We start from the raw sequence: 14,744 nt of genomic DNA on the forward strand, positions 1-14,744 counted from the left end.
ACACCTCTGGATAATGTGGCCCATCCAGCTTCCAACTTGGAGCGATGGAGGGAAGTTGGGGTGTAACTACTCAATAAAACTCACAGGAGGCTATGTGTGTGTGTGTGTGTGTGGGTGTGTACTTGTGGTTCCCGAACATGTATGTATTTGAGTGTGTTTATGAGCGTCTAGAATGTATCCAAATGTATCTTTCTTCATGATCGTGCATACAAGCGTGTGTGTGTGTGTATGTGTGTATGTGTGTGTGTGTGGGAAGGCGTGGGTTGGATGAGACAGGGAAAGGGGGGCGGTGGGAATAGAAGTGTGTCTGTCTGGTTTTTGTGGTCTAATAACGGGGAAGGTCCCGGATGGGGAATATTATCATTTTTATGAACTTAATGGAGCGGAGGGCCAAGAGTTCCACTGTTTATTGCTGAATTAATACGTTACTGTAACTGTGGTTAAGTAATTGGACATTTTTATGGGTTTATTTTTAATATTTAAAGACTCATCTGAGAGCTGAGAGAGGGCGTTTTATGTTCGGCACTTTGCTAAATGCGTGTATGTGTCTCTGTAGGTGCAGTGGCGGCATTTGTTACCACTCCTCTCGACGTGGCGAAGACCAGGATCATGCTCGCGAAGGTATACACACTCAAACACACACACACACACAAACACATAGAGCACACCACCTTCTCTGGCAGGGACTTCTAAACACTGCTGTCAGGTGATACCTCGCAGGCAGGGAGCTGAGCGGGCCCACAGCCTGAGCAAATTTCAACACTGTCAGCAGCACACAGGACAGAGCAGGGCCGAGGTAGCACCGGGACAGTGGTGAGACATACACACACATCTATCATCTGATCTGGACTATGGACAGTGTCGGGGAGACATGTTTGTGTGCATGGTTAGTGTTAGGGCGAGGACTCGTTCGCTGCTCCAGAAGAATTTCCATCTCAAGGCTGCTTGTCTCTGAGAGGTGAACCAGAAGACCAGTGTCCCTCCTGTTAACTCTTCTCCTCTGTCCGTTCTCTCCAGCAGTCCCCCCCTCTCTCTCTTTCTCTTTCTCTGTGCAGTGGTGTCCCTCCTCTTCCTCCCTCTCTCCACCTCCTCTTTCACTTTTGGCTCGCTTTGACTGTATGTCTGGCTTCCCTCACTACGTCCTGTGTCTGTGTGTGTGTGTGTGTGTGTGTGTGTGTGTGTGTAAAGGGTAGTAAGTTCAGAGTTACCCCAGTCAGCCCCCCCACAAACACACACACACACACACACACACACACACACACACTGACTGTCCTTGGAGAAGACACAGTGTTCCATTCCTCCTCACCCCCCATTCTAACTAATGAGATACTGGAATTAACAAAACACTCAGACAGTCTTGATCTCTTGCGAGAAGCCGTTGGCTGTAGGTGGAACAGCACGGTACAAAAGCTTCCTGTAAACATTATTTGAAATGCAGCTGCTGTAATTTACCACCAGCAAAGGACTTGGCTTGAGCTGAGCTTCGGTTATAACTTTATAAGGCCTGGTTTTTGATTCACATAACGCACCACAGGTGAGCTGGAAAAGGGGGCTTTATTTCATTAAATGAGAGTGAAACTTTAAGGCCTTTAGTTTGATGGCCAATAACACCCCGGTACTAGGTATTCAACAAAATATAACTATTGATATAGTTACATTAAAACAAGATGCAGAGTTTTTTTTCCCCCATTCCATTCTGTTGAATTAATAAGTAGTTATTGTGTTAGTAAGGGTTTTTAAACTTTTTGAACTTGAAATTGAATTATTTACAATCCAGGTGCTATTTTGTAAATGAAAATGACCATAAAATATGAAAAAATATAAAAAATTTAATGACAGTATAAATATGAAACATCATTTGTACACCATTGTTTTGCCTATTTTTGTTGTTATTGATAATAAGCAGCATGCCAACTTCAGCCATATTTGTTAAATTGAAAAGTATTTTTTACTGTGAAAGATTCCCTCTCCTGCCTTATTTGAGCCAGCTGGGATACAAATGTTGTAAATCATTTAGTGAGCACAGTCTAAATGTACTAAAAAATGTATCAAAATACATATTTTTTATGATTGTTTTGTGTAATTTATGGGACCACAGAAGATATTAAAGCAACATTACATCTCAAAATTTCCATTTTCACTTGTAATGTCTCACCTTAAAGGGTAATATGTGAAAGACTAAAGTTTAATTCTGCAAACTCCTCCAGCAGCAAAGGATGACAAGTCCAGGCAGGAGAGTGGAGGAGAGACAGACAGACAGACAGACAGACAGACAGACAGACAGACAGAGAGCAGGACTGCTGTTGATGGGTACGCACGGTTTGGATCAGACGTAGGGGAGGAACTGTGGGTGTTGGAACTTGTCACATTAGTTTCCTTCTCATAGCAGCAGAGGAGAGGGTTCTTTCTTTTCTGCTGCATGCAGAATGAAAGAGCGGTGTTGTCCAGTGGGCAGTCTGGCATGGGCGGATGTCCAGGGCACAGCTGGATGTGTAAAGCCCCTCCAGGGCAGGACTCCTGACACACCACCCTGACTGCAGCACTGGCAACATGCCTGGCACACCACATAGGGTGGCACACACTGCTTCTGCTGCTACTGTACAACACAGCTCTTCTCCTCAGGCTGGCATGATTCCTGCCAGAGCACCACACTGCTGCCATCAATGTCATGTTCACAACCCTCCCCTGGAGCCCACTGTGGCAAACACAGGAGTCACCAGGGTCGCACTGGGAACAAAATTCCGCCCTGGCAATTTTCATGTGGACTGGCCCCGTTATTCCCCAACATACACACTTATGAGCTACAAAAAGCAATATCAGGTCTATTTATCGTCAATCATCTGGCATTGTGTTTGAACTGCTGATCTGATGAAGTTTACATATCAGGCTTAACAGTCAGGATTTCATGCTACTGACACTATTTAAACATTCATTCACTGCTGTTGTCAGGGTGTGACAAGAAGCATGCATGTAGTGTGCCTACATCCTATTGGAGTGACTAATCAGCTGACATCATTTAAAAAAAAACATCCATCCTGTCGATTATTCCATCAGTGTCCAAAGCCATAAGAATGTCTTTTTCTGCAGCCATAAACATGATCACTTCAATATGCTCTTATGATGTAGTGCTCTGTAATCTATCCTCGATGAGTTTTAAAGTTGAAAGGCTTCGCTCAGTATGATGAATCCCCTCTGGCACTAATTTAAAGGAGCTAGCGGTGTCACCTGCTGGGAGGTTGTCATGCACTTTTCACTGGTCCTCGGCAGCGGCCTCCTCTTCTTGCTCCTGCTCTCCACTGGAATCAGCCTGCTGCTCATCTGTCCAGACTCTTTCCTCTTCTTCATTTGGCACCAGCGGACCGTCAATGTTATCACTGAAGCTAGCAGGATTTTGCGTAACAATAAATGTGTTACCCTATAACATTTTGCAGCATCAGCCTCAATTTTTTTTTCTTTTTCTCTCTGACCTTTTCTGCTCCACCTTTTTTGGACCTTAATCCATTTCATTTGTATTTTTGATTTGAACTCCACTCTTTCTGTCTTTATTTCATTTGATTATTTCCCGCTTGACCTCTGACACCTCTGACCACTTCCTGCACCTGCCTATTGACAGTTATGGGACCGTGCAACCCCCAATCAGTTGTGCTGTTCCAACATCAAGTGGGTCAGTGTTTTTCCCACATTGATGTCAGTGGCCTTGCAGCCACACTTGGTGGGCCGGCTCATCTGGCATTTTCCAGAATTTGCCCGACTGCCAGTCCGAGCCTGGGGGGTCACCATCAAATTTCAACTTCAGGCTGATGTTGTACATGTTGTTCTACAGTCATCACTATCATTGAGTTCACAGTATGAAAGGGCGTAGATGAAGAAGGTCGGTACGGAGCAGTTTTTTTTTTTATTTGCTGGCATAATTGTAAGAAATTCAGGTAACAAAGCAGCAAGCCAAGAGGACACGTAAGCCAGAGAAAACTGATAGATAGGTCTACACGGAGATATTTTTGTATGTCAGCATAAGTTACACAGGGACCATGTGTGTGTGTGCATGTGTGTGTTTTGGACACCCTGTTCCTCCATTCCCTCCTTCCACCATTCCACGGAGGTAAAGGAAAAGAAAACTTGTCAGACGAGGAGAAGGGAGAGTCATTTCTCAGCCACCTGTCTCCAACAGAAACAGAGGGAATAGGGGTGGGTTTTTTTCCTGTTTTTAGGGGTTTTTTTTCACCTCTCACATGAATAAAATACAGGAGTCTTCCTCTTGTTCCAGCAGATCTGGGAGTCAAAATTTACAGTGGACGCCGCAAACTGTTTCCTACATCCTCAGCATGGATTGCCATATGTGCACCTACACACATTCTCCTACTACCTATCCTCTTCTCCTCATTTTAGTCACTTTCTCCTTCTGTTTCTCTCTCCTCTGAGCTGCCGCCACCACCCACCCTCACTTAACTGGACTGGTTAGCTCTCATACCCCTCTGCCACTCCACCAGTGATGGATTAAAAACTTTCTGGCCAGCTAAGCTGTATTGTGTAAATAAAAAGCACTAGACTGACGGCTGTGGAGGGAGAAGCCAGGGGCAGAGAGAGAGAGAGGGGTCCAGTGTTTGAGGTGGGCAAATGGCTGGACGGGTTGCGGAGCGGGTGCTTGGGTGGGTGTTGGAAGTGTCACCTGCGCTGACACAGCTGTCCGTGAAGAGAAAACGGAGGGATGAGAGACGAAGGAATGAAGAGAGGGAGGTGGGGGAGAGAAGGAAGCTCAGCTGAGGAAGACTAAACAGGGTGTCTGTCCGAGTAGCAGGAAGCAAAGGAGACGATGCATCCATCATCACACCTCTATTTGCTCTCTCTTTCTCTCTCTCTCTCTCTCTGTCTCTAGGCCGGGACGACCACAGCGAGCGGCAACATCCCACTGGTGCTCTATGATGTGTGGAAGAGCCGGGGGCTTAGAGGGTGAGTGTGTATGTGTGTTTGTGTGTGTTATTAGTTCAGATTGTGGAGGACGTGTTCGAAGGCCATGGTGATTGTTTAAAACCAAAAACCGTTTTATCCCGGCCCATTTAAAAACCTCCTCTTTTACATGATTTGATTTAACTGGGCCTGATCCCTCACGTAATCAAGTTTGATGATAGAGGCGCTGCTCTAGAGGACGTGAATTTACAACCGCCGCTGAAAAATGAGATGTATAAAAGCTTTTCCTGCTGACTTTCTGTACTGTCGTATTGATTAAGGTGTTACAGAGGCCAACTGGAAGGGTTTATTTGAGTGTTTTGATGTGTTTATGATGCGCACCGGACAAAAGGCCAGGTCTAATGGGGCCACAGAGGACTGCCAGCACTAAAACAAACCCTCAGCCTCGGTGAATAATAGGCCTGCTTGTGTACAACCCAGAATCAATTAGTTAAGATGCACCTCAGCTTAATGATCATTGTAGATTTGATTTGGGATCGGGCCAGACACCAGTGGAACATCCCCCCCCACCACCACCACCACCACCACCACCACCAGGTCTCAGAAACATACACGCTTGCAAACACAAACTACAGTAACATCGTTTGCTTATGTAGGCTGCAGTGCTGGAATCTAATCAGAGAGAAATTAAATTTCTCTTTCAGCTTTGTGTTTAATAGCAGCCCAAGGTCATTCCCTATAAACTACTCTCAAACATAAGCAACAGCCCGGCCTTCAATCATAAAGATCATGTTTGAGACTACAGCACCATCTCAATGAGGTGATAGTTGGCGGGCCCCTATGGAAAAGCCTAAATCCTACTCTCCCAGCTGCAACAGTAACCAAGTGTTAATGTGCAGGAGAGCTCTTTGATGCCAGTCTCCACCTCTGCACCACACAGAAACCTTTGATGTTTTTTTTTTCTCTCTCTTTCTCTCCTTTGTTATCTTCTTCAGTTATCTTCCTCGGCCGTATCACTCTATCATAACGTAGGGCCCAGAGAACATGCACCATAAGCTCTCCAACATAATGAACCCCTGAAAATCCTCTTCTCCTCTGATATTAACGTAACCAAAGTAGAGTGTGAGAATAAAAAGAGCAAGTGAGACTGAGAGAATGAGATGTAGAGACAAAGGAGAGTGTGTAGAAAGTAGGGGGGCGGGGGCTTGTTGTTCCGCAGGGCCAAAGGCCTGGTGGTTGCGCTGGTGCATGCCTGATACAAATTGCTGGGGCTTTAAAGCTGTAATTATGGTAATAGGCCCAATTGCAGTGTAGTGAAGCTCTAAAGTGCTTCCATGTGTGTGCCATGCCCCAGAGACCCCGGGTTTAGGAGAGAGCGGTGCAGCTCACACCAGCCTCCCCTAGAAACCCGCAAAACAAAACCTGCAGTGGGAAACATCGAAACAAAGACTAATAAGCAACATGTCCTCAAGCATGTGTCTGCTTTGTGCCTTATGTAAACCAAATAGTAAAAAAAAAAGTGACATGTTTATACGGAATACACACAACAACGTAAAGACTGCATAGAAGTTTGTGTGAAAACTCAGATGTACCTTTTACAGTATCGACAAACTTGGTTCTTCAGCACAAAAAAACAAAAGAAGATTTGAGCACTTTTCATGTAACCTGCTCAATATACATCACACATAGTTAAGTTTTATAAAGCTTTGTGTAAGGTAATGAAGCCTTCTCTTACTAAGGGGAGAAAGGATAAAGAGCAACAGTTGTTGGAGGAGCACAGACATCCTGATTTCTCCTACAAACAATTTGAAGAAACAACAGCAAATATTAATTAATTAACAAATACACATTAAGAAAATTGATGGGAGTTAAATTACTTTGGCACATATTTTGGTTTAATTGCCCTACTACTACAGAGGAGCCATTATTCAATGGGGATTTCCTATTACTCATTTCCCAGCCTTCAGTCATATAACACAGATTTCAAACAAAAATGGGATTCATTATAACCATTCGTTTAATGGATTTGATGCTTCAGGCGCAAAGAAAAAACTGAATAACCTAAAGACAAAAATGGACCACAATGACTTCCCTTTAACGAGAAACTAAAAACAGATTTTCAGAGTTAGAAAACACTATTAAAGGATAAGACTGGCAATATTCTATATTTTTGTAACTGTCAAAAAACCCCATGAAAAGACCAAAAACAACAATGAGTCTGTCTGTCAATAGTTTCCGACCTCCCCAGCCTGCCTGTGGCACTCAAGCCCAAGCCCACTGGCTCCCATTGAAGACGTACATCTATAAAAAAAACTGTTCACAAATAAGTGTCGTCTTTTTTTAATGTTCAACTAATTCCCTCCAAAAAGCTAGACACTGTAGTTTTGAGTAAACGATACTCAAACAACAGAAAATAATGACTTTTTTTGTGGATTATTTTCAGCGCTGGATTCGATACGCTAGTGACTACGCACAGTATCAGGATGGCGTATGTGAGTTTGACTCAAATAAACTACGTTGCCCAGGTTCCTGCTAATGAAGGAACAGGTCATTGAGTTCGGCAGTGTGGCTCATTGATGTGTTTTCAAAAGGTTTTGGACAACAGTGGAGCTGTATGGCACAGAGGAATAAGTTATATCAGACTTTGGCTACACAGACAATACTTGCTAGTGTGATCAATTCATTGTTGGTTTCTCTATTTTCATTGGATTCGGTGACAATAAGAAGATTATAGAATATCACCAGACTTATCGTTTAAACAAATTATATTAAGCAAACTCAGCTGAGTTTTGATTTGGTGTTTTTTTTTCTTTTATTTCTCCTGTGAACAAACCCTACGACAAATAAAACCTACTTATTATAACCTCAGCACTGTTCCTGCTTCCACACACGACACCCTGACGTTCGCCTTCGCACATATTTGAAGATTTCCACCCATCTCATCTTCAGCAGCTCCAGCTTTTTTCCAAACTGCAGCTATTTTTTTTCTAAGCTTGCCACTATTCTTCTATACTCTTGTGTCAAAGCCATGAAACTATATTTAGTGAGATTCCTCAGGAGAGATGATTGGCCCACAATAGGGGAATGACAGATCTCAGCGGCTGGCCAGGCTGTGATGTCAGAGTGAGTCAGGGCACCCGCGGGAGCCGAGGGGAATATCTGAGCTCTGGCTCTGCTCTGACGTCTCAGAGTCCACAGGTGGGCCTGATCCCAGACAGGAAATGTAATGCTAGTGGAGAGCTGAGACAAAACAAGAGCTTTGAGTTTAAAATTAGTTCATTCCTCACACTACTGGCAATCAGGCTCTCACATGGGAAGACGGAGTGAAATATGTCACTGTGTGGTTGTTTAGCTGCTGAGTGTACAATTTTCCTTTCGTTGCTTTCCTCTCTTTGGATTTTGAATGTCCATGAATCATATTTAATATTGTTGTGTTAGTAATGCTTAGTGCTTGTCTAGAGCAGGCCTGTGGCTTGTGTTTCAGCAGATGGTGATAGCAGATAGCTGTGTCGAGATGGAAAGAGCACGCTGAAGGGCAGGGCAACGCACTATGACTAATGTCTCCTCATTTATTTGGGCCGGCTCAAGCATTTACACCAGTGTGTGCTTACACAAACACACTCGCATATTCTCTCTCTCTAACACACACACACGTGCACTGTCTTTGTGTGTCAAACAGTCAGTGAGCCCAACCGCAAACGGCTAACTCTTCACTGACCGTCTATTCAAATCACCCGATCTGGGTCGAGGCATTCTGAAACGCGGTGTCGTGTGAATGTTTGGGATGGCTGGGAGATCCCTGACATGCTTGGCACCTTGTACAATTTTGCAGTTGACAAAAGTAATAAAGAGGTATTAAGTCTGTTTGTGACCCAAATCTTAAATTTCCAAAGCGTCCAAAAATAGTATCTTAATGTAGGTCAGTAAAAAGAAACATTAGCATATGGACACTGCCTGCACAGAGACTGCCATAACAAAATATGTCAAGGAAACTTTTTATCTGTGTTGGCTTAAAAGTTTAGCGTGAAAGTTGACGGTGAAAACTTCAGGTCCACTAACTGAAGTTAAGGGGTCACCAAACGTATTCCAAATCATATACGTAATATAAAAACACATTTAATGGAGAAATAAGAACAGACTTTAGTCTCGTTGGCCCAGCAGGTGGTTTCATTTCATTGCACAACAACTGAAAAGAGGCTGGAGAGGGTCTATCAGGATTGTGTGACCAGTACTTTGCCCATCAGACGATTGACAGATGCATTTCTGAAACCTGAAAAATTTGAAGCTAAAGCACAAAATCAACCTGACGAGTTGTCAGGTCTTCAAAACTCTATCCATTCTCTTGTGAATGTTGAATCCAGTGTCTGAAATTAACTCACCTGCCAAGGGGACCGGTTGATTGGCCAAAATAATAAATTGCCTTTTTGTGTCACATATATACATTTGTTTCAGTACATTTCATTGAGATAATATGGTATTAATAGCTATTTAATCGACAGTAGCTAGCAGCAGACTGGAGGCAAGTGACGGTTTAGTGGAGAGTTGCGATGTCGAGTAGCTGATGTCCTGTACGGTAAACAGTGCCGCGAAACTAGGAGCGCTCAAGACGGTCTGTGGCTGGCGCTTCTTCGCCTCAGACCAGGTCAAGCACTCCTACAGTTTTGTGGCACTATTTAGACGCCCGTAAAAAACAAATGGTGCGTGTTAGTAATTTCCTCCGAGCCATCATGCCAGATATTTTATTACATGACTATTTTGGAACAAACATCAACCCGCCAGTGTGGCAGATAGCCTTCTGAGATTTACTCACCAAACGGAAAATCTATCCGCATTTGGCGCTTGGCGGGTGTTCATTTCAGACCCTGGTTGCATCAACATTCAAGAAGCTTCTTTATAGCCTCTGCTCAGCTGATGGAAACCAAACCAAAATTTGCGATATTTCAAAAGTTTTCAAGAAATTAAAATGGACAGAAACATAAGTACTAACACACACACACACACACATATGATGAATGCAGACAGACATTTTGTGTGCGTAGACAGTTTTACGCACTTTCTCATCTCTCTCTCTCTCTCTCACACACACACACACACACACAAGTACACAATACTCTTCATCCATTACATCTGGCTTGGATCTAGCCAGACCATGTGAGCGTGGGGGCGTATTTGGCAGATGGAAGGTGTTGGTAGGCAAATACACAGCGAGAGAAAGACAGACAGAGAGAAATGGGGAAATAAAAGCAAAGAGAGAGAGAGAGAGAGAGACAGAAAGAGACATGAGAAGGCAGATGAACTGAACGGACAGAGCGAGCACGTGTCTGAGAAGTGGATGACGCAGCAAGAAAAGGAGACGATGGAGAAATCCCCGAACAACTGAGCCAGCTGAGGGGGCCGTCTCTGGACGGAGAGACAGGGAGAAATGGATGGATGGATAGCAGAGGGACATGTGTGGATGTCATCTGGCTATCAGTCATGCACAGAGAGAGGGAAAGACGGGGGGTTGTGGGGTGGGGGTGGGGGCATTGGTGAGAGCTCCAGGGAGGCCCTAGGGCGGGGGCTTGAAGCCTAATCCCAAAAACAGCTGTGTGTAGCGGGGAGGGGGGGGAGGTTTTTTGGGAGACAGGTCTCTCTCATGGCCCATCACATCCTCTGACCCCCGCAACGTCAACAGCTTCTTGTTGGGCCTCCGTCGCTGTGACTCAGGCCCCTCTCGCTCTCCATAAGTGCCTCCACCAACAGGGCCTCACGTCTGACCTGCCCCCACGGACCCTCTGCACCCTTAACGCGAGGCCCGGCTTCCATTACCTTGCGAGGCAGCTGGATTTGAGAGATCACAAGATCACGCAAGAATCCATCTTGTCAGGCTACAAGTTATGCGCCTATGTCTTAACCATTGGTGGTTCGGACCAATCGGCGTCCTGTGAGGATTCTTGCATGGTCTGGTGAATCTGTCTTACCTTGCAAGGCAGTGATAGACAGATGGTTCATCCAATCACCTGCCAAGTATTTTTTGAAAGTGCCTGCCCTTTTCCAAACAGTTTCCAAGGACGACTTCTGAGATGGTTTGGTGTAACAAACCATCTGGCGCATCAGGTTACGGCTTCCACGAAGTCGCCGTAAATCACTCAGAGATACTGTCAATCAGTGGAGTGATACATGATCTAGTCTGTTCACAGGAGATAGTTAAAGCCGCAGCAGGCAAACTTTGGCTTTGGCTAGCTAATACTAGTTGTTGCTAATACATATTCAGCAGAATGGTTTAACATACTGTATGTTAGCCAGCAGAGCTGCAAAGCTTTAGCTGCCAAGTTCTCTTTCATGTGACTGAGGTGTGGGGAAAAAAAACTAGCTTTCCACATCCAATTTTATTCCAGTCCCAGTAGTCATTTTCTTTCATGTCACCTCCTCTGTGGACACATTTGTTTTGTCTTTGCAAAGTAAGGGCTGTACTGTGTTGTATATGTGATATTTATTAGCAGCACAGACTTCTGCTAGACTCCTCACAGACTTTTTATACGGTTGCCAACATGACTGTTCCCTGATGTGTCTTAAAACCGTGCTTCAAGCTACGAGCCACAAGAGGCCCTGCATTACTGTTTGAGTTGTTCTGAAATCACAAAAACTCACAACAAAATCCAATTTGTAGTTTATTCAATGATAATACTGATTTGATAAAACCATAATTTATTACAGCTCTGTTCACCCTTCATTAATCAAGTTTGCACTCTACCGGACAGTGTGTCAATCATAATACTCACTATACAGTGAGCAATAACAGGATTTTAAATAACCAGTTGAATTTTCTTATAACAGATATTATCATGTAATTACTTTTTAATTATTTAACAAAAACAGGCATAAGCCTGCATATGAAACACTTTATTCATTTATTTATTAGATTTTTAGCATAGACCATGATTTTCCACAGTTGTAATATAAATGGCATTAAATCTACAATAATGAAGCACAGGAATGACTGCGTTAAATTAAAATAATCCAATAAAACTGATTTTGGTTCCTATTTATGTGCACATACTGTAGTCAGTCCTGGATCATAAACCACAGTCTACTGCTGTGAAGTGCACACAGACGAATACGGTTTGAGTGTTTGATGATTTAAATGTGTTCAGTTCAACTTAAAAAAAAAAATATTTAAGGCAGACTGTCTGTCTCTGGATCAGTTTAAAGTAGACTTGAAGGTGTGCTGATTGTTCCACCTCTAAATACTCGGCCTGTGTTTGTATTTGAGTTATAATTGTCTAACATGTGTTGCTCTTTCCCCTCTTCTTCTGCAGCCTGTTTGCAGGCAGCATACCGAGGGTCACCTTCATAAGTATGGGCGGCTTCATTTTCCTTGGAGCCTACGAGAAGGTCCGCCGCACCTTGCTGTAACAACACAACCTCTCTGACTGTCCGGAGCTCCGACTTGGTCGAGAAACAGCAGGGAATGCATCTCTAGAGGTAGCACTCTCGTCCCACGGAGGGCCCCCCCATGCGCCTCCACGCCGCTGGGCCCCAAGAAGCAAAGAACAGTTTGAGGAAAGAGTCGTCCACGGGGGCTGATCACGTTACCCAGGGCGCTGCATTCCTGCTCATCAGTGCCCTGCGGATTGAGTTTAACAGCCACTTCTGTAACAGCCCTAAGAGGTTTGGTGAAATGAAGCCACACCCTCACACAGACTATCAATGCAGCATCTTTACTGTTCAATATATGTGTGTGTGAATGAGTTATGGTATTAAAGTCTATGTTTTTATGCTCTTGAATGAGGTTTGGTGATTACTTTGGTTCTTTGTAGGTTTCATGATCATTTTAGTGTTTTATCCATATTTTTCTCTCTGCTAAGTCAAACCACCTGTGTTAAAGAGCCAGTGGGGAGAAGCACTTTAATATCTCACCATTGTTACATTCCCACTGGAGCACAACTGAGCTCATCCACCTGCAAGAGCTTTCATTTTATACTTAAGATGCCTGCAACAATAGAACACTTTGTTAAATTAACAAGGCTTTAATTTTATAAAGAGCCCCGTGTGTCCCGCACAAGCTGTTGTAATACAGCTTGGAGTGTATCTATCATGTGTTTATTGTTAAATATTTTTATTGGGTGACTGTAAAAGGTTATCTACAATGGTACGTATGAGGCTGAATTTTTTCTTACATGTCTATCCAATTCTGTTTGACTGCTTTATAAAACCTTGACTGTCTTTGTCATACATGAATGATTGATTTAGCTTGATTGGATGGTTGCTGATTTGACTTTCGCATGGATTTTTTAGTTCTGAAGTGGACGGATTATGTGCTGTAATTAAGCTCTTGTTGAAAGGAGTCTGAAAGTCGAAGTTCTTATTCTCAAACCTGGGAAACTGCAGTCTTATCCAAACTTAGTTTGATCCAAACCAACCTTTTTAAAGTTTGCTTATTTTCACATACTTTAGTTCCTTTCCTTACAGGCACCAACAGTCCACTGATGTTACACTCGGTACTTAGCTGTGTTTTGAGAGAACATCCATCCAAATCAAAGATATTTTAGTGTTGAGGACACACATTTATTTTCACAGTGAAGTTATATATGGGTAAAATAAAGTTAATAAAACAAAAAATATATAAATATATGATATTTTGATAGATATTTGTCACTTAGATTCTACTAAAATGGACAAAAATGTAGTTTCATTATTAGTACAAATTGCATACACTTAGATTCATTCATTTGTATTGCATTTGAGACCATTTCTTGAACTGAAGTCAGACAGGTCATTCAGTTTATTGATACTTGCTAATATACGGTAAAAGAGGCGTGTAATCCACTTATTACTAGTAGAATCTATTCATACAGATACCTAGCTAGGGATATGTAGAGAAAATATGTTTGTTTTAATGACCTCTGTATCAGTAATTATGGTGTACAGTTAATTACGATGACACAACATGAAGTACAGACGCAATTGTGACTGGCCTTGCTTTTAAATCTGTCTTTGAGTTTCATTTTAATAGTTAATATGTTTAAAATAAGATGTATTCTCTTGTGGGCCCTCTGCTTCAGCAAATTGTACAAGTACTGATGGTCTCACCAAAATGAGAGCATACAATTATCAGTTATGATAACCTCGTACAAAATTTTAACGAATCTGATTGAAGACTTGATTTAGCTGAATTATTACAATAATTTGAACTGGAACAGAACATACAAAGAAAAATGACATGAAGTACAGTTCCCATATAACTTAGCCACTGCCTCAGTGTGTTTTTCTTAGTTTTCAGTGAATTACCTCAGTGTTGTCCTTCAGCAGCCAGTACAGAGGTAAGCTAAAGACTGATCAGGGGCAGAGGGAGACGAATGGTCTCACAGGTGGGAGTGTTTGTCATGCTGCTTGTCACTAGGCTGTAGGACAACAATGGTCGGCGTGTGATTGGTGGAGGCCATGGCCAGGGGGACGTCAATCATCCAGTGACAAACATCCATCTGGAATGCACATTCTGGCCAGCCACTGACCCTCAGTCAGCCCCAACTCAATAGCAAATATTTTAAACAGCCCGCAGAAGGAAAAAATATGCCTGCTGTCTTTGGAGCTTCAGGGAGCCAGGAGACATTCCTGGTTGGAAGATTAGCTTTGTGTGTGTGTCCAAGGCACAAGATACTTCACTGCTTTGAAGATCAAGGTCTCTGCATTTCATGTCTTTGTGCATGCTCCATTTGCATTGATGGCTTCTCCATAACTACTGTGACATGTGAGCGGTGCTAAATGCTAACTCAGCTGTTTGTGAGACTACCGTCACAAAAAAAAGCATCCTTTCATTCTGTTAATACGAGCAGGAAAAGCACACAAAACACTTCAAA

General features: G+C 43.1%; 1 protein-coding gene across 2 annotated transcripts in view; it reads left to right on the top strand.

The window, feature by feature from the left end:
- slc25a26 (solute carrier family 25 member 26) overlaps nucleotides 1–12,672 on the top strand; it is a 60,305-nt gene extending 47,633 nt beyond the window's left edge. For both annotated transcript variants that reach the window (XM_044348485.1, XM_044348484.1), the window contains exons 8-10: nucleotides 557–621; nucleotides 4,874–4,947; nucleotides 12,204–12,672. In XM_044348485.1, coding sequence (XP_044204420.1) covers nucleotides 557–621; nucleotides 4,874–4,947; nucleotides 12,204–12,300 — 236 coding nt within the window. In that variant the 3' untranslated portion in view covers nucleotides 12,301–12,672. The remainder of the gene's footprint in view (nucleotides 1–556; nucleotides 622–4,873; nucleotides 4,948–12,203) is intronic.
- Nucleotides 12,673–14,744: the final 2,072 nt, after the last annotated feature.

The sequence above is a fragment of the Thunnus albacares genome, chromosome 4 (genome assembly GCF_914725855.1).
Source record: "Thunnus albacares chromosome 4, fThuAlb1.1, whole genome shotgun sequence".
Classification (NCBI taxonomy): domain Eukaryota; kingdom Metazoa; phylum Chordata; class Actinopteri; order Scombriformes; family Scombridae; genus Thunnus; species Thunnus albacares.